Source organism: Anopheles coluzzii, chromosome 3 (assembly GCF_943734685.1).
Source record: "Anopheles coluzzii chromosome 3, AcolN3, whole genome shotgun sequence".
Taxonomy (NCBI): Eukaryota; Metazoa; Arthropoda; class Insecta; order Diptera; family Culicidae; genus Anopheles; species Anopheles coluzzii.
The window spans coordinates 7,155,741-7,178,504 of record NC_064671.1 but is presented as its reverse complement, the minus strand read 5'-3'; the positions used below and the strand labels follow the sequence as shown (position 1 = coordinate 7,178,504).

Sequence of the window (22,764 nt, the reverse complement as noted above, 5' to 3'; positions counted from 1 at the left end):
GCAAGGCTTGATTACGTTTCGGTCGATTCTCTTTTTTATTTCACCAGCGCCAAGGGCCCCACGGCGTTACGGGTACGAGCGAGCGTACGTACGTCATGCCCATTCAGAGATTTCCCGAAACACCGAGCGCCAAAAGACCAAGGGGGGTTCATTCCCGGCTGTACACGCGCGAAGCCACCAACCGAGGCATTGGTTCATTTCCGAGTAGAAAAGCTCTCGGGTTGAGAAGCTTTCGGGAAAGCGAAGGGAGCTAAGGGTGAGCAAAAAATAAAGCATAACAAAGGCATATTGTGGAAATATTTTTGAAAATGCCAATCAAAAACGTGTACGTAATTTGATTTCATAACCGGTTCAATTTCCTTGTTTTTCCCTTTTTAAACATTACTTAACCTTTTTTGGAACTATTCCAAGCTCATTTCTCTCATCCACCAATGTGTTTTGATGAATTTTGCCGGCATTTTGCGCTCTCCGCACGCGCTCTGGCGTTTCGTTCCGTTCAACGACACACAACCGGAGCAGCAACTCGACGCGTGACTCGTGACCGCCGGTCGACGTCATTCAAAGTTCGCTCGCTGTCGCAGCAAGTCGCGCGGACGCCCAGTTCCAGCATTTCCTTCCCGAGCCACCCGAGAAGCAGCGCCCTACTGCGTGAGTGTGTGTGTGGTGGGGCTGTGTTTTGTTATTTGTTATCGTCGTCATCACCCACCGACCAAAGAGCCTCCCTCTCCTACAGGCGACAGAAGGGAAAGTCAAGGAATCCTTTGTGGAAACTCCCGACCGGACCTGCTGGATAGAGACAAAGAGAGCGATGTCCTGAGGAGGTGTTTTTTTCCGCCATTCATCAACCTCAGCGGGTGTGTGAGGGCGATTTTTGTTGTTGTTGTTTTCCATCGTAGCTGATGTGTTGTTGCGCCACATTACGTGTGTTAAACCGGTGACCAAATACGGCGAAGTGTGTGTGTGCGCCATAGTGAACTAACTTTCTTCCCGCGTTGAGGTCCGAGGACCGTTTTCTGGAGCTTTGGTTTTCCTTCCAGCAGTCACTGCGCAAAAAAAGGTGATGTAGTAGCATCAGCAACTGTTGACGTGTGTGTGTGTGTGTTTGTGAAATTAATTAAGCTTTAGTGACGCATCAGTCAAGTCTGTGATAGCAGTGTGAGAGAGACGCTCTGGTACGACGCCGCACGCAAACACCTCGGCAAACCCGGGAGTGAAGTAGATTGTCATTTATCTTCCCATACACACTCGTATTTCAATTCTACCCCATCTACACACCAGCAACGACGCAACGCGTGGTTGCATCACGTTGGGGTGCAAAACTGCAGCGCTGCAAGTGTGCAACGGAGGCGCATCTGTATACGCGTACCCCCGTAAGTATCGTTGCTATATTTAAACGCAGCCAATGTATCGCGCACCTTGTTGTGGGGGGGATTGGCGGTTTGTTTTGGGGGGTGGTTGGGGAGATTACCTAGAACTGTTCTATTGGATTGCGCAAAAAAAAAATACGCGCGCTATTTCCAAATGACGAGACGCCTATCGTCGCTGAGACGCAGTAAAGGTTCACGGTCAAATAGGGTATTCATCTAATTCATCCTCTTCTCAGCAATAGGCACCACCACGTTTTCCCCTCGTTTCGTCACATTCTGTCTGGGTTTTTGGTGTACGGGAATACGCGACGTTTTGCGCCCGATGACATCGATGAAAAGCAGCGCGAACGAGCAAGGCTCACGTGAGCAGTTGCGTGAGCGGGAAAAGCCCTGGCGCGAGAATGAGATGGAGAGCGCTGTCCGCGTAGGGTTGTTGTTGTTGTTGTTGTTAGTGGTGGTGAAAAGCCAATGTCCAAACGTGTTGGTGATGTGGATGCGGGACTGTCCTCTTCTTCCCCCCCCCATACCAAACGTTGATAAAGCTTTTGGAAAATGGATGATTAATGGTTAGGCCCTCGTGTATCCGGACGGAAATTTGAGCCACTTCCGAACGCCGGCCAGCCGGATGTGAAAGCGAAGCGACGACTAGACCCTCAAACAAGAAGAAGAAGAAGAAGAAGACGAAGAAGAAGTAGATGGCAGGTTAAGCTTATCGTAAAGCATTCAGACGGTGCGGGATTATGTTTTCTCGACGGGCAGAATATATCACACAACAGACAAACCGAGACGCTACGCGCGCGAGATGCTGTTTACGCTTTGACGAGAAGCTGTGTTGCCTGTCATGTGGAAGGTTCACGCCGTTTTTGGGACACAGTAGTGAATCTGTCCCGACGGGCGATGACGAAGGTATCGCCGCGCCGGATAGGCAGGTTTCAGGCTACCTTCTGTGTGTTTGTAGCCTTTTTTTTTTTTTTTGATGATCGAAGATGGGTTTTTATCCGACAATCTTTCGCACATGAATGCGGGTTCTTTTGAAAAGGCAGTGAGGCAAAAAAACAACAAGAAAGAACGTATGTGTGCTTAAGAATGTAGACTCTTTCGGGATTGATGGGTGTTATTTTTTATTGGAAGGGAGAAAATGAATGGTTTAATGTGTTGGAAATACAGATCTTTGTTTGGGAGATGTCGGTGGATATGTTTAAAGAAGCTTGGGGCTAGAAGTTGATTATGAAAACGGATCTCATAGAATGATGCCCTCATCGACTTTAATCACAAAAACTTTTGGGAGACATTTAGCCATCATATAGGCAATTAACATCAAATAATTGTAAATAAATAAATAAAACTGTTCATAATTGATAATATTGCATCAAAATGTAGTTCAAACTTCACTGATTTGAGTTATTTATTTCCCAAACTATAATTTTGGACTTTTTCAACATTTTACGTCGTTGTAATTATACCCTGTAACAATGCAGTATAATACATTACGAGAATAATTTAAACCTTCTGACATGTTTGAATGTTTCTACTCCATATTTCGTTGTGGAATAATTATTTCACCAAGCAGTAGGTCCACTTCATCGGCAAGCCTTCCACTTAAGTCAGCGGATTACTTTCGAAATTCCCAATTTCGCCCACCCAGAAAAGCGATGTGGAATGTGAAATCGTTTATTCATGTAACATTATGCGTATTGTTTGGAAAACGAAGCGGTGTGGAGAGCGAACGAGAGAGAAAATAAAGCACAAATAAAGCATGTTCCGGGTATAACGAGCTTACAATGAACCAGCAGCAAAGCATGCCCACTGCCAATGTTGTTGCCGTATAATTTCCATTTTCCCTCGTCGGATCGGATCCTCCAATCATCCCTTAAATGCTGTTGCAGAGTGAGAGAAAGAGAGAGAGACAGAAAAGCTACAGCAGCGAACAATCATTAAGGCCTACGCTTTACAGGACTTGCCTGGCGGCAAAACTATGCTGTTCCAGTTGCCCACTCCAAGAACGTTCTTTTCTTCTGGGCCCACCTCAACGCAACCGGTCCAATTGCGACTGCCTCAATGGGGGTGAGGTAAATATTTAATAAAGCACCAGCGAAACGAGGGAAGCCTCCGCAAGCCCAACAGCACAACGCTGCTGGAAAAGCTCGATTCATTGTGAAATTGAATGAAATCGAGCAAATGTATGTCCCCGTTTGCCATCTCTATCCCTCTCACTCTCTTTCCCTCTCTATCAGTTTGTTGGGATAGTTTTCTCTTCGTAGTATTTACGCTCGAGGAAGGAAAGGAAGCAAAAAGGAAGCACTAGTACTACCAGGCAGCCCGGCAGTTTGACATTCGAGGGCACCTTTCGCCGGCTCTTTTGCCAGATAATGAGGCCTCCCCCCCCCCACTCAGTGCTGGAAGGAATGTTGTACTCCTCCTCCTGCGCTGTGCTGAGCGTTGTGGTGCTTCACTTCTTTAATTTGTAACCTTTCAGGGCTCTGTGTCACGCGAATGCGAAGAATGTCCCGTTGGCGCCCACCGACTGCAAGCATTTCCTTAACCTTTCGCGATTGTTATTCGCGCAGCCAAAGCATTGGTTTTGTTATTTCGCAAACTTACGGTAGTTTGCAATATTTACATAACCTGCTGAAGCTCTGAGCTCAAAGCTCTTACAAAAAGCGGCACAACACAAGAAGGGCAAAGTAAAAACAATATTCATTCAAATGGGAAACATTTTCTTGTCCGTATTTTGTTCCCCATTTTTTCTTTGTTTTTTTTTGGTTCGGCATCTGTAATCAGAATGACGTTCAGGCTTGAGGAGACGTCAATTTGGAGCTCGTTTTTCGATTCTCGACCGCCGACGTTCGACGTGCGCGTCCGCTCGTGGTGAAATCCAATTTCCTTCCCACCCAGCACCGGAGCGGGCAAAACGTCGTAGATGAGAAAGCCAAAAGCCTCTCGTCGGTTCTAATGAGCGTCAGTGTCGAAGGCATCGTAGCCACGAGCATTACTTCCTTGCGATTCCTTGTGGCGGTGGGGGCTTTTCCCACTCCTTCTCCTTCATATCACTTTGCGCCTTCCGGAGAAGCGTCTAGAGAGCTTGTGCGCGATGTGCTTTTCCTTCTGGCCAGATGAACAGTTTTATCAAATGAAGCGTGACAATATCATCATTATCAGTTGGTAACCCACCACCGCTCCGTGCTTCGAGCAGGAAAGTCTTCTGAGAAACGAGTTTTCTTGTTTTTTTTTTCCCCACAGAACCATTTGCACCGAACCGTTGGGTCGTTGGCCGCATTTTCGTCGCCTGACAGGTCAAATACGCATTTTATTATCTGCTTTTGGGCGCTGTTCTGCTTGCGGTATGACGATGGCAATTTGTGCACAGCAAAGTTGCGTCCTTTTTTCGCATTCTTTCCCTATCTTACCACCCAAAAAACTGGTTTTTGTATGGTGAATAGTGTTGCCTGTAGTTTTGATTCACTGAATGGATTGCAGCAGATAATCAGAAAAGAATGGAATAAAAACAACTTTTGTGGTAAATTGAAACACGACACTAATGGGGCAACTTACTTCTTTTTAGCATTTTCTTTCGCTAATGTAAAGGTCACTGTCCTCTATAAAAATGTGTTAAAGTATTTTCAGTACGATTGATTAACTCATCCAGTATTAGAAAAAATGATCAGTATCGTAGTAAATGATCCTTAATTGACTTTTAACAAGCGCCTAACGGTATGCAAAATCATGCTAAAGTTAATCATTTTTAATTTTTTCGTTTGCAAATTACTTTTTAAATTCAAATTATGTAAAATTACCTCAAAATTTAAGGAACACTCGCTGCACTAGTGCGAGCGAGACACCGACACCAGCAAGCCGCTGCGAGAAAACCAAACTGAGCGCGCTGGCTGAAAGTGAACGCACACATTCACACATGTGTGATTGTGTGAGTGCAAAAACTGTGTAGAAAGCAAAACACGCTCTCGCCGCCGCGCAATTCCGCGTATTTCCAACCGTCTCCCCCTGCTTCTACATGCCCCTCGCCTGAAAGACGCACACTTTTACATTCTCATTGCTAGTAGGGTGTTGACTTGCTTTGGACAGAAGGAAGGGATTAAATTTAAAATCTTATTAAACGTGATACAACACGGCACCTTTTCTTTTGTGCGCACAGCCAAGAAAAATGCTCTAAAGCAAGATTTGAATATAAAGACGTGTGGTGTGTTTTTTGCTGTAATCCCCTCACGCTGCGCTGTGTCAGTCATCGCCCACGTAAATGTTCAATCGCACGCGATAGCCAACAAGTGAGAGGATGCCGCAAGAAAAAACAAAAACACAGCACAGTGTTCATCTATTTTTTTAGTGAAAAACTAAGGAAAATACCACTATCCACTCGCCGCTCTTCCACCGACAGGTGTGGAAAATCGTGGCCACGCATCGCAACACCTATCGATGTGTGTGTATGCATGCGAGTTTGTTTTCGTTACCGCTGCTGTGGAGGTCACCAGCCGATGGGGTGACGCATCAGCCCCCCCCCCCCCCCCTCCATCCAACCCTGTGTGCATCCATCATTTTCCCGTAAAGAATTTTCACCCCTCATCGAGCAGCGACGGTTTCAAACTTTTCTGTACACAAACACGGTGCTACTGGTGCGAGGTGTGTTAGTGTCTCTGTGTGTGTGGGTTGAATGAATGCATTCGTTGGGCGGGGTGGGCGCCGGTGTAGGGGTAAAAACGGGAGTGAAGTGTTGGCTTTAGCGTCGGCCCTTCCGCCGGCAGTGTTGGCAGCGTGGTTCGTCGCGAGCAGGTTAGTTGAGCTCAGGCCGCGACCGTTGCAGCACGTGTCTCGATACTCCGGGCAGCAGATTCGCTTTGTACGGGCTGGCTGCTTTTTTTTCGCAAAAACTCCCCATTTCCCATTTGCTCCGTGCAGTGGAACGGTTTTGAAATAGAGTTTTACATTTGAGAAAGAAAATTTTGAATCGTTTATAGATCGAATAGGAAAAAAACAGGTGTTTTCCCGCTTCACGAAACAGCGCGAAACTATTTCGTGTCAAATCCCAATTGTGTCACGTAGTGTATTGGATCGTGCTCAGTGTGTGTTGGTGTGTATTTAAAATTGCAATCGAAATTTGGGGTGAAAGGTTCAGCCTGCCGAGAGTGGAAAACAGTGAAAAGTAAAAGAAAACAACCGAATACAACCTCCGTTACCTCTTTCGGGTTTATTAAACGGCTAAAGCGTTCAGTGATTTCGGGCATCGATTAAACAACAGCTACGACCACACAAAATGTCCTGGAGATACGCGGTATGTGTGTTTGTTTGTATGCGTGTGAATGGGGAAAGGGAGAAAAGGGTTAAATGGGTTGAAAACGTTTAAAAAAAACAGAGGGAGAGTTTTTTCCTCCACACAATCGCCCATCATCGAGCTTTTTCGGAGTTTGATTGGGTTTGATCGTAAGCTGGCTTTAATTGGGGATTGAACGTTTAGCTTTATGGGGTTTGCAAATTAGCTTTTTCCCTTTGCTTATTGATATATTAACCCTTTTTTAAAGATGTTTTAATAAGTATTATAGAAAGTAGAAAGCATCTCTGAGCGTTTTGAGCAGAAAACATGCAAAAACGCCTAAAGTTATACAATCCGCTCTTCATTGCTTATTATTATGCAGACAATAACCACGTTTTAGTCTCTGTTGTACCTTTCTTTTCATATTTGTTCCTACTTTTGCCTTTTAAATAGAAAAAAGCAAACAGTTTTTCATGTAATTTGCCGAAAACTTTAAATCAAGATAAACTATCGACTCTTATAAGCTTATCTATTTCCACTCAAACAACTCTTACGGGGCCAATCACTCCTACAATGCTTTATTGGAGCTCGTATGAAAATTGATGCTTCCCCATGCATCGATACGCATTACGTTCACCTTTTGGCACGAAGAAACGTAAGCAAGCAAAACAAAAAAACATAACACCCAACTGATTGCTTCTGTCTGCTGCCTAATCCCATCATTTATCCGGCTAATCGGGAAAGGTCGGTGGCGGTCGTAACTCGTTCGAATGTAACCTATCATCCGGTTCGATGGTGCAATTTTGCTTCCTTCTCTTCTGCCTCACACCGATCGTTAATAGCCCAATTGATTTAGTGTGTCACAAAGGAGCTCGGCCCGGCCAGCGGTACGCCCCGGGAACTGATCTGATGATACGATGTACCACAGGCCAGCACACACTAGTTATGAGCATACATTTAACCCCCCGGCAGTACCCCATCGCTCAGGTCGAAGGGTCACAAATGACGCCGTACGGGTTTGGATCGCCGCCACCATTGTTTGTTATTGTTTTGCACGGTTGGATAATCGTTTCGCTGTGGGAAGGATGGGGGTGGAGATGATTGCAAATCAGCTGCGGCGATGCTACATGCTTCCCCGGTGTTCTAAATGGCCCTACCTTTTATTCCGAACCGAATCACCGGAAATAGATTATCCCGAGCGGCTAGCGATGACAATGTACCGAATGGGGTGGGTAAAACTGGGCAGCTCGATCAGTCTGTTCGGGGATTTGTTGCCATTCTAGATGAGCGGATGAGTCAATCGAGTGGAATTGGATGCGTCACAAGAACGGTTGCATCGGTTGCCGGTCGAGCGGAGCAGTTTGATGATAGATAGAGCTTCAGTTTAATTACCAATGATGCTATCAGTTGTTTCTGAGACATTGAACGGTAATGATTTAGTGTTGCGATTAGATGATTTGCAACACTAAACAAAAATAACTTACAATTTACAGATTCTCATCAATCTGTCTCTCATTCAAACACATTTAACTTTACCTTGAAATAAATTTAGCCATCACCGTTTGTGGGCATTTGCAAATAAACCCTCTAATTATAGTCATTATCACCTGCCCGACACGATGAAACCAGACGATGCGTGACAGTTCCCGGATGAACCTGTCCGCTTGCTTGCCGCGGTCCAACCGAATGCGGCGACCACCACAACCGGTGGTGCGGTGACCGTGAATGGAATTGTGCAAAAAATATGCAAACATCCTCACCGCACGTTGGTACGCCGGGAATGCCATTTTTAGATGCCACGCGTTCGCCCCATCGACGCATCGTGCGGGGGCGAACTTCTTGGGCGTGGGCGTTCACGGGGTGTGTGACTGTTTACGCGTTTGAACTTTGAGCAAAAGCAGTTGCAGTGTGTGTGTGTGTATCTGTGTGTATGTGGTAGAAGTACAACCAGGCGGTACTAGATAGAGTGCAGGACGTGCACGTGCTAGAAATACCGAACCGGGCCGCACACGATGCATAACAACTGTGCGAATGCAAATCTCCCCCTCAGCGCTCGTAATAGAAACCCAGACCCGGTTTTCTACCTTTGCAGAAGACCTTTGCGGAGGGGCTAAATTGGACCATTGGATTGGACTTTTTTTTCGCAAGTGTGCAAGTGCAATCTCGAAGGTTTTGAACGCTTAAGTGAAGAAAAAAGGTCGCTCCCCCCCCCCCCCCCATTGACCGAGGACGGAAGGTACATCGTAAAGCATGTAGGACCCCCATGCCACAGGATGTTGGGGACCCGGTTCTTGTCAGGGGTCTTGAATGTCTATTCTAGGACACGCTGGCGGAGCATGTGGTTGCTTTTTTGAGGTTGTCGGGTTTGAATGCAGCTACCGTGATGCCGTTTAATAATGCATCAAAATTAGCTTTTAATGTGCTTCAGAGCTATTTTTGATGTGCAATAAATGTAATTTGCCTTGAGGTGTAGAGTTGGTTCCGGGGGGGGGGGGGGGGGGGGGGACTTTCTTGCAAAACGGAGTCATTTTGAGGAAGTTTGAAAAGAGTTGTGTTGTTGCAAAATATGGCAATATTAATTTTGCTTCTATTTAACAGTTGATTATACGCCTGAATGTAGGCAATATGGGGTACTTTATTGCTTTATTAGGATTTAGCAATGTTCTTATTTTATTGCACGCTGTAAATCACAAGCAGCACCGCCACTACAATAATTTCAAATCCAACACATTAGCTAAAAACGTTGCTGCTGCGTCTCCCGTCGCCCATTCCAAAAATAATCATAAATAATCAAGCCTCCAGCTGCAACCCGGCCCACACCAATGTTGATAACAGACACGGCTGCACAGCTGTTCGGACACATATTCGCCGCGCTCAATCCCAATTCTAACTTTATCCATAAATCCTCACCAAACTTTCCCACAAATTACACACACACACACACACACACACACAAAGATACAAGCGATTGTGGCCCACCAACAAGGAGACGTGTGTTGCGATTTTTGCACATATTATTTACGCCGAGGTGTCAGATTATGGACACCTTCGCACAGGCTCCCCACTGATAGCCGAAGCGGTCACCGAACCGAAGAAGAAAGGAGGAACAAAAAAGAAGAATGCAAACAGCTAAATGTAACCGTTACTACTGTACTACCTCCGAGCAAACGCGAGAACATAAATATTAACAAACGTTACGGACGATTATATTTACGGGCGACCATGCCTCGTCATCTCTTGTTCCTCTTGTTTCGGTGTGTTGTTTTGGGGGGAGAGTGGGGGCACCACAAAAATAGAAACCGTTTGCCATGGTTGTGGTGGGGGATTGGAGGTAGGAAAGGGAATCGTTTTATTTTCCCTCTTTTTATGTGTGCCGCGCTGTGCGCTTTCACCCGCTCTTCAATGGTCAGTTTTTGGCAATATAAGCATAAGTGGAGGTGAGAGTTGTTTTCATTGCATCGGTTATCGTTCTGGTCTACGAGAGCGGGAGGAGAGTCAGGGTTTTGATGATACTCCCAGCGGTATTGCTTACAATTGAACCTGACGACACGAGCAGCGGTGTGTTGGATGATAATGACGCTTGCGAGAAGAACGATTGGGATGATGCCAAGCCGAGCAGCCCGAGAATAAAGTGTGTCAGCCAGGGGGTTTTTAGGGCGGAGTTGAGAAAAGCATTTGTCACAATTAAAATAAACACTTGTTACCCGATTTGTGCAAGCGGCACAAGTGGATGGCATTTTAATGGCTTTTTTTTGAGTTCAACGAAGAAAAACACGAAGTAAAAATGCTCCTCAGGTGCATCACCACCGTTTGGCCCAAATAAATAAATTAATCATTTGCATCACTCGAAATGAACCATTGCAGTGATGCTTACACTTTGATTTAAAATTAAAACTTTTCTCGCAAGCATCTCACCGCAAAAAGCATAACTTTTATTGTCTGCACCTTTAGGGCAGACAATCGGCGCACTGCAAAGTGAAATCATAAAATAACAAAAACCAACCACCGGGCGTCTCCATGGAAAGCTGTTAAAATGAAATACGCCAGCAGCGCAAAAGCGAGCATCGAGCGATGCGATTTTACAGCTCAGTCGCCGGCAAAAACCTCGGGTGACAAATCATGCTCCTTCTCCAGCTCTCTCTCTCTCTCCCGGAATGCCAGATTGGATTTATCACCGTTGTTTAATTTTCCTGAAATCCATTAATTTCCCACGGTGCTTTATTTCCCCTGGTCCTCCCCCCGGGGGCGATGGACACGTACCGACACACCGAATCCGATTTCCTGGCGCGCAATAAAGCCGACCGAGAGGACCATTGTGTTTAGCGCTTGAGAAGATCAATATTCCCCCTCCCCAATTGCTAGCTAGGAACGAAAAGGGAAGGGAAAAGCTTTTGCACAGTATTTTTTTTCCTTTATCCAGTTCTACAATTGTGCCTTGGTAGAAGGCAGACACGCCAAACAGCTCCCACATTTCCAGTGCACGGACGACAAGTGGGAATGCAATAAAGAAAACTCGCCCACACACACAATCTGTGTGAGTATTCTTGTTGTGCCCAGGCCAACAATCCATGCCCCAACAACCTCTTCAGCAGCGGTGCGTGCGGCGGTGGCAAGCGGAACTTCTGGAACGAATCTCCTAATCCGGTGCTGGACGTGTTCGTGCGGAACGCGGTGGGCATACCTAATGGTTCGTAATTATTCCCACCGGAGGACGCTCTGGAGCGTTGAAAGGAACGGCAAGCTTAAGTTTACTTTGTAGCGTGCGCTTTTTTGTTTTGCACTGCTATTTTCCTTTTCTAAACTGTTGTGTGGAGCGTTTCATAACTTGCATCCAATTAGCGGCGTAATTTGTCGCAAAAAAGGCTGCTTCAATTCAGTTGCTACAGGTGCGATGGTAAATGTTTTCCACCGACTGTTATAATGGATGTGCTAAATGAACGGTGGTTTCAAATAGAACCTTGAATAGGAAAATTGTTTAAATTCTTTCTCCCGTTTTTGCACCTTGCAACATCGTCGCGGCGCAAAGTTAATTATAATCCGCTGTGCGCTGTGGGTGTAACTTTAGACGCATTAACGCGAAACGAGACCACGCTAGATCTCACCTTGCGCTACCCCACACACGCTATGTTCCACGCATTTTGGATGAATGTCATCAGACAAGAAGGGGGCCGAACATCATTCTAGCCGGTGGCGAACCGCGCGCAAAGTTTGGCACATTTTCACACACCACGGCACGCTGCGAGTGGAGTGGAACTATTTTTACACTTCACAAACTGCTTGTATGTGTGTGTGTGCTTGAAGTAAACCCGCAAGCCGAAACTGTGAAAAACACGATCATGACATTGGAATGCTGGATGGGATGGACCGTGGCGTCCGAGACTAGAATTCCCATTTTGCTTTATTACCTTGCGCTGGGCGAGCTGGGTGAGTGGTTTTCAGTGGCCCGACGAGCGATAGAATTAACGATGCTCTAGAGTTATGACTTATTGGATCGTTAAATTGCCACTCACAGCGAGCGAGCGATATAGAATCGCGTGGTTTGGAACCAAAAACTCGTTACTGTGTTCGATTTAAAGCCAATCAATCGCACCGTGGATTCGCTGCGTAAAGTAATACTCTCACACAATGAGGAACCATTTTATTTCCTTTTCGTTTTTCAACTTGATGTTGATCGCAATTGTGACTGGAGCGACAAAATTTACGATCAAACTTTGACCCATCCAAACTGTCCTCCAAAAGCGTCCAAAATAACATCCAATCAGCTACTTACAGCGGCCAGAAATGTAAATTCGCATGAGTGCATTTTCTCATCAACTCAATAAATGATTTACCTCACCAAAACCTCCCAACCATCGATCCATCTCTACGCCAGGTAGCATAACAAAACCACCAGCAACATCAATAATTACAAGATCCACTCGACGACACACCACATCCGGGCTCAGTTTCCTTTATTGGCGCTGAGGAGAAGTAATCAATTATAATCCAATTATAGCAAACGCCAACGGGAACGGTTTGGGTGGGATGTTTCCCAGCGTTCGCGTGTAATTAGTTTCCCTTCTCGGGAGAATCAGGCGGTGTGCATATCTGTGTGGTCATGTGGTGATGTTTTGCACGAATCTGTCACAACCGTGCGTCCCGGTTTGAAGTGGATAAAGTAAACAAGCGCGCTTATCTCGCGGGTTTTATCGATCGGTTAAGGTATTAAAAGGGATGCCATTCCACCCACCTTCGAGGTCCAGTGCATCCAACCGTTCCTCTCCCGGGTATGCAGTTAATTCCCGTAAATGGTATCTATTATTTGCATCGTGCTACGAATACGCGAAAACAACAACCGTCAACCACCGTCAAGCAGAGGCCCAAATAAAGGTCACACGTGCGCAAAGGTGTACGAAGAAGAGGAAAACAAACTCCACACATTCCTGCCTGTTCTGTGGGAATAATATTTGTCAACTTCGGTCAACCGTACCGCTCCATTATGGCGGGAAAATGCCCACACGAAAAGTGTGCATATGTGCCCACCACGCTATATTGCGTTTTGATTTGTTTGCATAGTTTTTCTGCAGAAAGAGTTTGAAGTGAGGCTTGAAATTCGCTCAAACGAAGCATAAGCGGAAAGTTTGTTGATTAAAACTATTTTTGCCAGAGGGGAAAACAAAGAGCAGTCAACTTTTGGTTTTCATTAGCAGCATTTTTCACGGATGATTTATTATTGTAAAAGTTTCGTGACGTTTTTCTCGATTTGTGTAGCGTGATTTGTGAGAAAATAGTTTTAGCATGGCTGAATGTTTGATTATTTTCTCACCAATGACATTTTTATGGTAGTTGCCCTCAAGTAGGATAAACTGTGAAGTAATTTACAATTTACATTCTTTTCATTTGATTTATTACAGCATTTTTAAGTAATTACTAAATTAACACAATTTTTTATATATGAAAACGAATCCATTGTAGATTATAACGACTGAATAAGATAACAAGTTTAAAATAAAATAAAATTTGTTATACTTTTATCCTAATCGAGAAGGTTCAATATATCTAATTCTTAAAATTACCATCCTTGGACAATTTTTACCGGACCACAAACAAAAAACTTGATCTCCCCTGCACACAAACCGCATCGTTTAGCACAGCCTTTAGCGAGCGTTACGATGCGTTACGTTGTTTACTTGCGCTCGTTGCTAGGCGTTACAAACAGCGACACTCCCGCACGCGTTTGCCATCGGAAACTGAAACAAACAAATTCATTTCACCTCATCCCCGTCGGAAGTTATCGGTGTGAGGGGATGAGGGACTTCCTGGTGGCCTTGTCCTAATAATTTTTCCATTTTCCACTTTCCATCCGCACATTCCCTTTGCCTTAGCGGAGTTGCACCTCTCACCGAGGTTCAGGCGAAGGACAACGGCACAGTTTTGAAAGGGGAAGAAGAACGCCCTTGCAGCAGTGCCTCTTCAGGGTTTTTTTTTCCTTCTTTGTACGGCCTCACTCGTCTGGCCAAGGGTCGTTGTGTGTTTGCTTTGCGAGGTGAACTGGAAAACATGCAAAATCCTTTTCTCCACGTCGCACGATTTTTCCTCCACCCTCGTTGCTGGTGGCTGAAGAGTACCTGTGTAATTGCTATTTCTAGTCGGTGGCTGAATGGTAGGTAAAATTACTACGATAAAGAAGCGTCCAGTTGACCGGTTCCACTTGCCCCTGTACGTACATAAAGTACAAAGCAAGCATGCAAACACAATTAGGTTTCATGTTTGATGAAGTCGTTCCTTTTTAGCGCACAGCGCGTTTGCCGTTGATTGGAAGTTTTCGCCCCGCTCAGCAGTGAAAATAGAGCCGAAAGCTTTAGCTGATTGGGAGTGATTAGGAATCATGGTCTATTGGGGGTGGTTGTCCGAACAAAGCGAACGGTTTGGAGAATGCTATTCCGAACTGTTTAATTACTATCGAACAAGTTTTTTGCTTGAAAGTTCCTTCGGCAAAGTTGTACTGCCGGTTGATAGCTTTTGGAATGTAGAGCGATTAAATCCTGCAATCTACCGCCCACAACCTTTTCCCCATTTGCGATTTCCAGGAAGCGGGTACCAATTCCCATTTCCATACAAAATGCAATGCATTGTTCACCATCGCATATTAGTGTCCGATCGATTCGTTGTAGCCTGTCGCGGGTAATTACGTTGCATGCACCACCCGAATGGATACTTTGTCTAATGGAATAGATCATATCCTAGCAGTAACGTTGTCAACGTTCACAACAAATGTACAAAGTAACACTCCCGTACTACTATATTTAATTATTGCTTTTTTGTCCTCCATCCTTACCATTCTTTTGTACTCCCATTGCAATGTAGCGTTGCTCACTATGTCGTTGTCACCCTGTATTCCGAGAGTGACACTCTCATTCAGCGGAATTACTGCTGACCTTGAACTAGGGGGAAGCTTACCCACACGGTAACACGCTGGCACTGGTAGAAGTAGATCAAGAGCATACGACAATACGAATTTCCCGTACACGATTCGAACCCTTTCGATCGATGAACTCTGCCACTAGAATGGCAACATCGTTGCCTTTCCTCTGAGCACGGCTGACACTAAGCTCTAGCTGAAGGTCATCTTGCCCGTACTACAATATTTACTACGAACCCAATTTCGGGGAACTGGAATGTAAAGATTTTTCACCAGAACACAACAATTCACAGGCTGAATAAATTACTGACCGCCGGTGCCGGCTGTCGATGGGTTGAGAGGTCGAGTCACGTCCTTCAAGCGACGCGTTGCTTCGGAAATGAGTGTCGCAGCGAAAATTTCGAAGAACGACCCCGCCGTACGATGACTTACAGGAAAGTTGGCGCCTTTTTTGTGTCGCAGTAGAGTAAGCAAGTGAAATGACTCCTTCCAACCATTCCAAAAGTTTACTATTGCAGTGATATCTTGTTGGCGAATGCTCCAAAAATCTGCATAATCCTTCAAAGCCCTCTCAGGTACTTGCAGGATGCTAATTGTCTTAATACCTTCTCAGTGCTCATTTAAACCATCCCAAAAAATGGGAGCAATATTCAAATCCACAAATCTACCTGCCCTAACATACTGTCCATAATTCTTCTCCAACGAACGCTCGCCATAGTTTTTGGCAGTGTTCCAGAAAAGTGGCACCATTCTCCCTCATCGGAATGGGACCAGCGAGCAAGCTAGGACACGAGCTACGACTTAATTCAATCACGCTTTTCCACGAACAGCCGGACTGGAATACGAGTTTCCCATCATTTCCGTTTTGAATACTGCACGATAAGAGGCTGCCCTGTAGGCATCAAACCATCAAAAGCGGATAGGACGGGTACACCCGGAAAAGAGATTTGCGAACCTCTGAATTATACACGAGAAATTGAAAAGCATCTACTCTACGGATTATCTCAGGTAGCTCAGGTCGTATGTCCTGGGGCAAGGTACGCGGTTGGATACATTAACATCCTCCAATAGAATACACGTATGTGTGTGTGTGGTAGGGGAAATGTCATTATGACCGCTCCTTCTGTTATCAGCAGGCGTACATCGACCCCGAAAGTCTCGGCATTGTCGGTAGCAGAAAACTCCTTTCACAAAGACCGGGGGAATGGTAGCGTGCGATGACGGACCGATTGCATGAGCAGAACGGTCTGGAGGTGTCACAGTTCCGCCGGTCCGTTTGGTTCCAGTTACAACAACTTGTGAAAAGCTCACCCCCTCCCAAAATTGCTGCGGAAAGCTTCACACCAAACAACGAGTCGATTTGTTTGTATTATTCATTAGCTAGGGACGCCTCGGGAAGCCCTCAGGTTTGAGGATCCCATTCCCAAACCACACACACACACTTGTATCTACCATTGTGAAATGCCTCCAAGCGATGGGTAGAAAAGCTCGTCAGTCAATAGACGGTTACAGAAGGGGAGAATCACAGGAAAAACGGAAAACGCGACAAGCAGAAACCCGAATGCCATTTGAATACGAATCGGTAGCTGCTACAGTACGGAGTCGTACACCTGGGTGTAGGTTAGGACCTTACCTTACCGGAGCAGTCATTCCGTTCTGGGACTTTGGTGCGAGTTGTCGTGTTTGCGAAAGGACGAGCAGGATTCAAAGTTTGGTTGGTTTGAAGTGATTTGATCGGAACCGCATGCTGTAACCGCTGTGCTCCGCGTGTTCAGTGTTTGGTTTTATGTGTTTAGTGGCTGCAAACAGCAAAGAAGTGCAATCCAGTGAGGAAGGGTTCTTCATAAAAAAACACGAACTACAGTGCGGATAGATTTTATTATTACGATCGGCAAAACTTGTTCTGCTTCTGACGACCTCTTTTCGCCCGAGACATAAAATGGCTAAAACTCTGAAGAAGGTGAATGACCTGATAGAATGGGAAGAATATGTAGTTCTCGATTGGGGGGTTCGGTTGTCGGTTTAGACCGCAGAGAAACTCAAAATTTGCATATCCACTCTGATTAATGATGATGTAGTGTCAAACGTCTGTAAAGATGATTAATGGCTTGAAGGATTGTGATGATAATAGTTTTGTGTGTTTTGGAGTTTTTACATTTTTTATTATTTTTTTTCTAACCCTTTTTGAAGTAACTGGCATTGTGTGACTTTTTACGTGAAGTCCTATGGATGGAGAGACAAACACGACCTTTTAGGATTTAACCACTGGGTCATATTTATTTATTTTTACATAAAAGGCTATTCTTTACGATGTTCTTTAAGACAAAGTGTAATGTATTCATCTTTGTATAGAAAAGCTTACAATAGGCTTATTTATCTTCAATCAATTTTTATCAAACCTTACACAGTTCATTAAAATTTCACAAAAATCGCATGTATGAAGCTATTAATCTTCTTTTGTATAGAACTCTCCAGCAAGAAGTCATTGAACTTTTGAATTTTACATGACAGTGTTGCGAGTGTTTACCCCAATTTCCCTTCGAACAAAACTGGAGCATCCTTAACAATCGGTAAACCGTGCACTTAATGTAATTATTCTTCCTCTCATCCCACCTCCAACACACACACACACACACACACACACACACACACACACACACACACACACAAATCGATGTCTCGCAGTTTGAATATTTTATCTATAAAACACGCACGCCAAACACCAAACAGAGGACACGCGCGTTCGAGACAATGTACCCCTTCGCTTCAGTCCCTGTGCGTCTTCTGGCAGGGTCCAAAACCATCCACCGTTCACGCTCCTTTGTGATTCCTTCATTGTTATTCATGTACCAACGAAACAAGAAAGAAGCCAAGCTCCACTGTCTGTGGATCTGCATCCATCATGGTAATGGATTAGTTTTGTCATGTTTATCGATGGCAAAGAATCGAACTTACGCCGGGGCAACTAGGATTAGGTACTATACCTTCCCCTCCCCTCTTCGAAGTGCACTGACACGACACGTGCCCTAAACTAAAGCTTACGCTATTGTTCTTTGGGCTCTTTTTCCGCGTTCCGCACTGTAAATAAAGTATAAAACAGTACCATACATAATTCAATGGCTTTATCAGCGATTTATGAAGTGCCAATATGAACACCCTTGGCCCCCCTCTGTGAGTCCTCCCTGTTGGAGGAATATTGGCGCTTTCAAAGACACTTGAATGACTTTGCAAGAGAAAGAGGTAGAAAGCAGCAAAAAAAGAACAATGCCACTCTTCCGATGGGAACGCAAAAAAGGGGTACCTAATCGATAATCCATACCGTACTTCCTTCCCAATTCTAGGACGGGTTGTGGCGCGTGCCCCTTTGACGGTTGCGAACTTATCGCTCCAGTAAAATCTCTGTCCACCGGCTTATTTCACCGTTTTGATGACTCACTTGAACCACTTTCGGGAAGGGCCTCTGATATCTGTGCGCACAGCTATGAGCCATCACGACCCACGGGCGTGTGACTGGCGGAACTGATTTGTGACCGTCAACACACACTGATGATGATGATGATGATTATGATGGGGTTTTGGTTTCGCACAGGGATTGGTCGGTTTATGATATTTAATTAGCGCTTTCTATGAGTGATAATCACGCACTTCTTCCGTGCTGGGTATTAATTTGTCTGTGTGCTTGTACGCTCTCTCTCCTTACAGTATCTGACACATTACCGTAACAACGACAAGATGGCAGAACAAACGACCGGCAGGCAGCTACAGCGGATCCTGCACTACTCCGTCACACCGTGCCGGCCCATGCTGGGCCTTCGACGTTCCGAATGTGCATTATACGACGTTGACTGTGATGAAGTCTATCCACGGCTGTACATTGGCGATGCGTAAGTGCTTGAAAAGGCTACCAAAGTAACGGCTTTCTTACTTACATTTCTATTAACGATTACAGCAACTCAGCTAAAAACAAACAGTATTTGCGGCTGATCGGTGTAACGCACGTGCTGAACACGGCGGAAGGCACTCGCTTCGGGCAGGTGGATACGGGCCACAGCTACTACCGGGACATGTCCGGCATCAGGTAAGCTTGTGTAGACGCCACTTACAAAAATGGGAACCCTTTCCCCTTTTCCTCCCAAAAACAACACTGGATAGGCAAAATTTGGCACCAAACTGAAAACTCTCTCGCACTTCACACCTCGGTCTTAAAAGAGCGTCCTCGTGTCGTGGAGAAAGTGTCTGCTGGGCGCTTCCGAAACGACACGAGGAGCAGCTAGGAAGATGGAAAACACCTGCTAAATAACCGTGGGCTAGTGGTGTGCTAGGGTTGGGCAGTATTTCTACCATCACTCACTGTTTCAAGGTGTACGTTCAGGTATATGGGCTTTCCGATGATTGACCAGCCGACGACGGACATCAGCCGGTACTTCTACATTGCCTCCAAGTTTATCGAGAATGGTATCAACAGTGGAGGTGAGTTTTTTGGCTTTTGTGTAAGAATTTGAGCATCTTCAACTCTCTATCTTTATCTTTCTCTCTCCAAAACAGGTAAGGTCCTTGTGCACTGTATGATGGGCATGTCCCGTTCGGCGACCTGCGTGCTGGCGTACCTCATGATCGCCCGCAAGATGACCGCCGCCGAGGCGATCCGCACCGTCCGAATGCATCGGGACATTCGCCCGAACGAGGGCTTCCTCCAGCAGCTGGCCGATCTGGACAATGAGCTGAAGCGTGACCGGTTGTACTATTGACTCGAGTGTGGCCAACGCTTCAGGAAGAAATAATGCCGATTATATTAATCTAAACGTGTGGGGGTAAAAAAAAAACATGGCGCAAACCGAGGCAGCAGCTCTAACCCAACAGCAGAACAACACGCACCCATCATGTGTTTGTGTGCATGTGTAAACTAATACTCTCTAACTCATCCAATCACATGAACAACAAAACAATGCTATTTTAAACACTTACTATGCAGGCGTACGTAATGGATGCTCGGTTGAAGGTTTCCAGGGTCGTGCTCGTGACATATAGATGGCAGCTCTAGTCGGCAGGCAATATTGTGATGTAGAAAAAAAATCGAACAGGGGAAGGGAAAATTTTTCTTTCTTGTTTTGGGGACACTACTCCAACATCCATTCCGAATATGGGGAGGGACAGACACCACGAGGAGTTGGAGCATTACAATTCGCCTGAGGTTTATTGTTGATGGAGTCCAATAAGGTGACGCACAGAAAGAAGTTACTACACCAAATATAACATTATGAGTTAAGTATGCAAAAAAACTACATTCTACCACACATCTTAGATCGTTTGTGTTTGCTCTTGTATGTTAGATTAATGTATGACATTACAGAGAAGGCTCTACATTGAACGCTTTTGTAAAACATGAGCTGGAGAAGCAAATAACAACCTAAAGATTTCCTTCATGAGACCATTTAAGACCAGAAACAATATCAGAATTTCGCTTTAACAAATAGGTTTTTTCAAAACCAATCAACGAACAAGAGATCTTTGCAGAAGATACAACAGCAATCCAGGGAAATACAAAACATACCAATCCTTTACCCAAGTAGTAGTGCTAGTGCGAAGACTTTTGAAAGGGTGAAAGGAACTCCGTTGTCTAGGATTAGATCCGCTAGTCAGCTCTCGGGAGTACAACAATAGGCAGAACTTCTCACCAGTCATGGTTGAGTGGTCGTTGTACAGATGCTAGAGACACCGAAACTCCACCGTATGTCAGCTGAGATTATGTTACCATTTCACTACGTTCTGAAGACAACTACCACTGTGTACTACATCTAATCTAATGAAACAAACTCTACACTTGAATCAACAAGAAATGAGAAGAAGCAAAAAAACAAAACCTCCGAATCTCATCGAACGACACAAAATTGTGTTAAGGACAAACTGTTTTAGACCGCGGAGAAACGAACGATCAGCTGTTGTAGTGCAGTAGAACCAATAATAATAATAATTAAATACTAGACCAGGCTTAGGCCAGTTCAGAGGAAGAGCCAAGCCAGTTGGAGGAGATAATACACACTTTTTGATAACAACTAGTAGTGCTAAATTATTCAAAAACAACACAAAAAAACCAAAGCCATATTCTAGCCGCTGGTCGTGCGTACGAAACGGGAATGGGGAAAAGAGAATAGAAAAAATGGGGTTTGGAAACACAAAACAAACGTTGCCAAGGCAGAGCCTATGGAGTTTTCAGCGTTCGGGGGGGAAAAAAAACATTAGAAAAATGGAAGTAGCCATCGTAGAGCGTTCGACGTAGAGACGCTTGGACGACATATTGAAAGTTTTAAAGCGTGGATTGGAAGTTGGAAAGGTATCCCGATAATCAGAATGCTGGATTATGCTTTAGCCGTTTGCCTATACGCCAGCATCCAAGGTGCAGGTGGCAGTATTAGAGCACTATTTACAGATAGCGAATAGGAATGGGAAGAGGTGTAAAAGGGCTAGAAGCGAAAGGCAAGTGCTATTAGGAATGGTTTTAAATCATAACGTGCGATGTAACGATGAGATTATGAGATGACACACAAAACATACACCTACCAAAACATACACCACAGGCATCGAAATGGATGATCTAATAAAGAAAGGAGCAAACAACAAAACAGAGAAGAAAATGGTTCTAAACAAAACGACCCCGACACTGCGGTGTGTGTATTTTTACTTCCACAAGCGGCTCTGTTGACTCGCTCCAATCGATCTACTGCAAGGAACGTGATCACGAGGATGTCGTTAGCGCTGTGTATGTCCCCCATCCTTTCCGTAAGCAAAACAGTGTCATCATTCACGGCCGGACACGAGCCGTTCCTTGAGCAGAAACGCTAGCGATCATCTTATCAACGCGACTTGATCAATGCCAATGTTTTGGTGAACGGTAAGTAGCAACATTCCCTCGCGTTGCATCTCCATAATTCCGGGATCGGTCGGTGGTGTGGTGCCTTGCGGAAAGCACGCGCTGGCGCTTATTAGCGCGTCCAGAGCAAGAATGCACTTAACAAGCGAAGACAAAATAATGCTCCGATTACGGTCTGCCAGATCTGTGTTCTAATCAACGCTGAACATGACTTAGAAGTAGGCTCATCGTCCTCCAAAAAAAAAAGTAGTTCAATGTGCCTCTCCCCAGAGGGTGAAGGCCATACCGAAGAAGCGTTTTGCTGTCCTATGACGAAATATTCCAGAAAAAAAGGGAAACACAACGGTCCTTCTGTCGGTCAGTTGGGCTTGCGAGATAATTGCGGTCAGCACCGGACACCGGATTGGCCCTCCTCTGCTGCCTACTGCGTAGCGGCCGTCCTAGTTCTGCGCCGATCGATAACCTCACCGCGACGTGGTGAAAGGCGACCACAGCGGCGGGCGCGCTGTGTAAAGTTCTTTGCCACGTCGCAGATGGAAGTTCCGTGGACCACGCCCCGCTTTGCACCAGATTCGACCGGTACACGTCACAAACTGCCACACACACACACACGCGTGCTCTGGCCGGTTCTAGCTGGCCGAGAATGCGGCAATTGACCGGGACAAAGTGCGAGCTGCGCGTGCAAAATCGTGCCTCTGGGGAGGGACTGGATGGGTTCCTGGGTCTTATCAGAGGCTGTAATATGGGCTCTATGGCGCCCTACATTGTGATGAAAGATCATTAATTACGATTAACGATCGATCAATTAACTGGAAGTTGAAAGCCATTTTAGGGCCGAGTGCCAGAACCCCCAGAATGGTACATCTGC

The 22,764-nt window shown here is 45.4% G+C and overlaps 1 protein-coding gene across 5 annotated transcripts; it reads left to right on the top strand.

The window, feature by feature from the left end:
• The first annotated feature begins 547 nt into the window (after positions 1–547).
• Positions 548–21,648, top strand: LOC120958606 (dual specificity protein phosphatase 3). 5 transcript variants are annotated; one of them, XM_040381522.2, is made up of 6 exons: positions 553–648; positions 1,038–1,370; positions 18,731–18,912; positions 18,978–19,106; positions 19,389–19,498; positions 19,574–21,648. In XM_040381522.2, the coding sequence occupies exons 3-6, from the start codon at positions 18,761–18,763 to the stop codon at positions 19,774–19,776; spliced, it is 594 nt and encodes a 197-aa protein (XP_040237456.1). In that variant the 5' UTR covers positions 553–648; positions 1,038–1,370; positions 18,731–18,760; the 3' UTR covers positions 19,777–21,648. The 5 variants fall into 5 exon arrangements, with proteins under 5 accessions (XP_040237455.1, XP_040237456.1, XP_040237453.1 ...); XM_040381521.2 differs by having other exon boundaries at positions 548–1,370; XM_040381519.2 differs by lacking the exons at positions 553–648; positions 1,038–1,370 and adding an exon at positions 6,140–6,648.
• The last annotated feature ends 1,116 nt before the right edge of the window (positions 21,649–22,764 follow it).

Coding starts and splice junctions, on each gene's coding strand:
- LOC120958606 (XM_040381518.2), top strand. CDS start 16,968: ATGGCTAAAACTCTGAAGAAG. Junction 18,913..18,977: donor CGGCTGTACATTGGCGATGC/GTAAGTGCTTGA, acceptor TAACGATTACAG/CAACTCAGCTAAAAACAAAC. Junction 19,499..19,573: donor GAATGGTATCAACAGTGGAG/GTGAGTTTTTTG, acceptor TCTCCAAAACAG/GTAAGGTCCTTGTGCACTGT.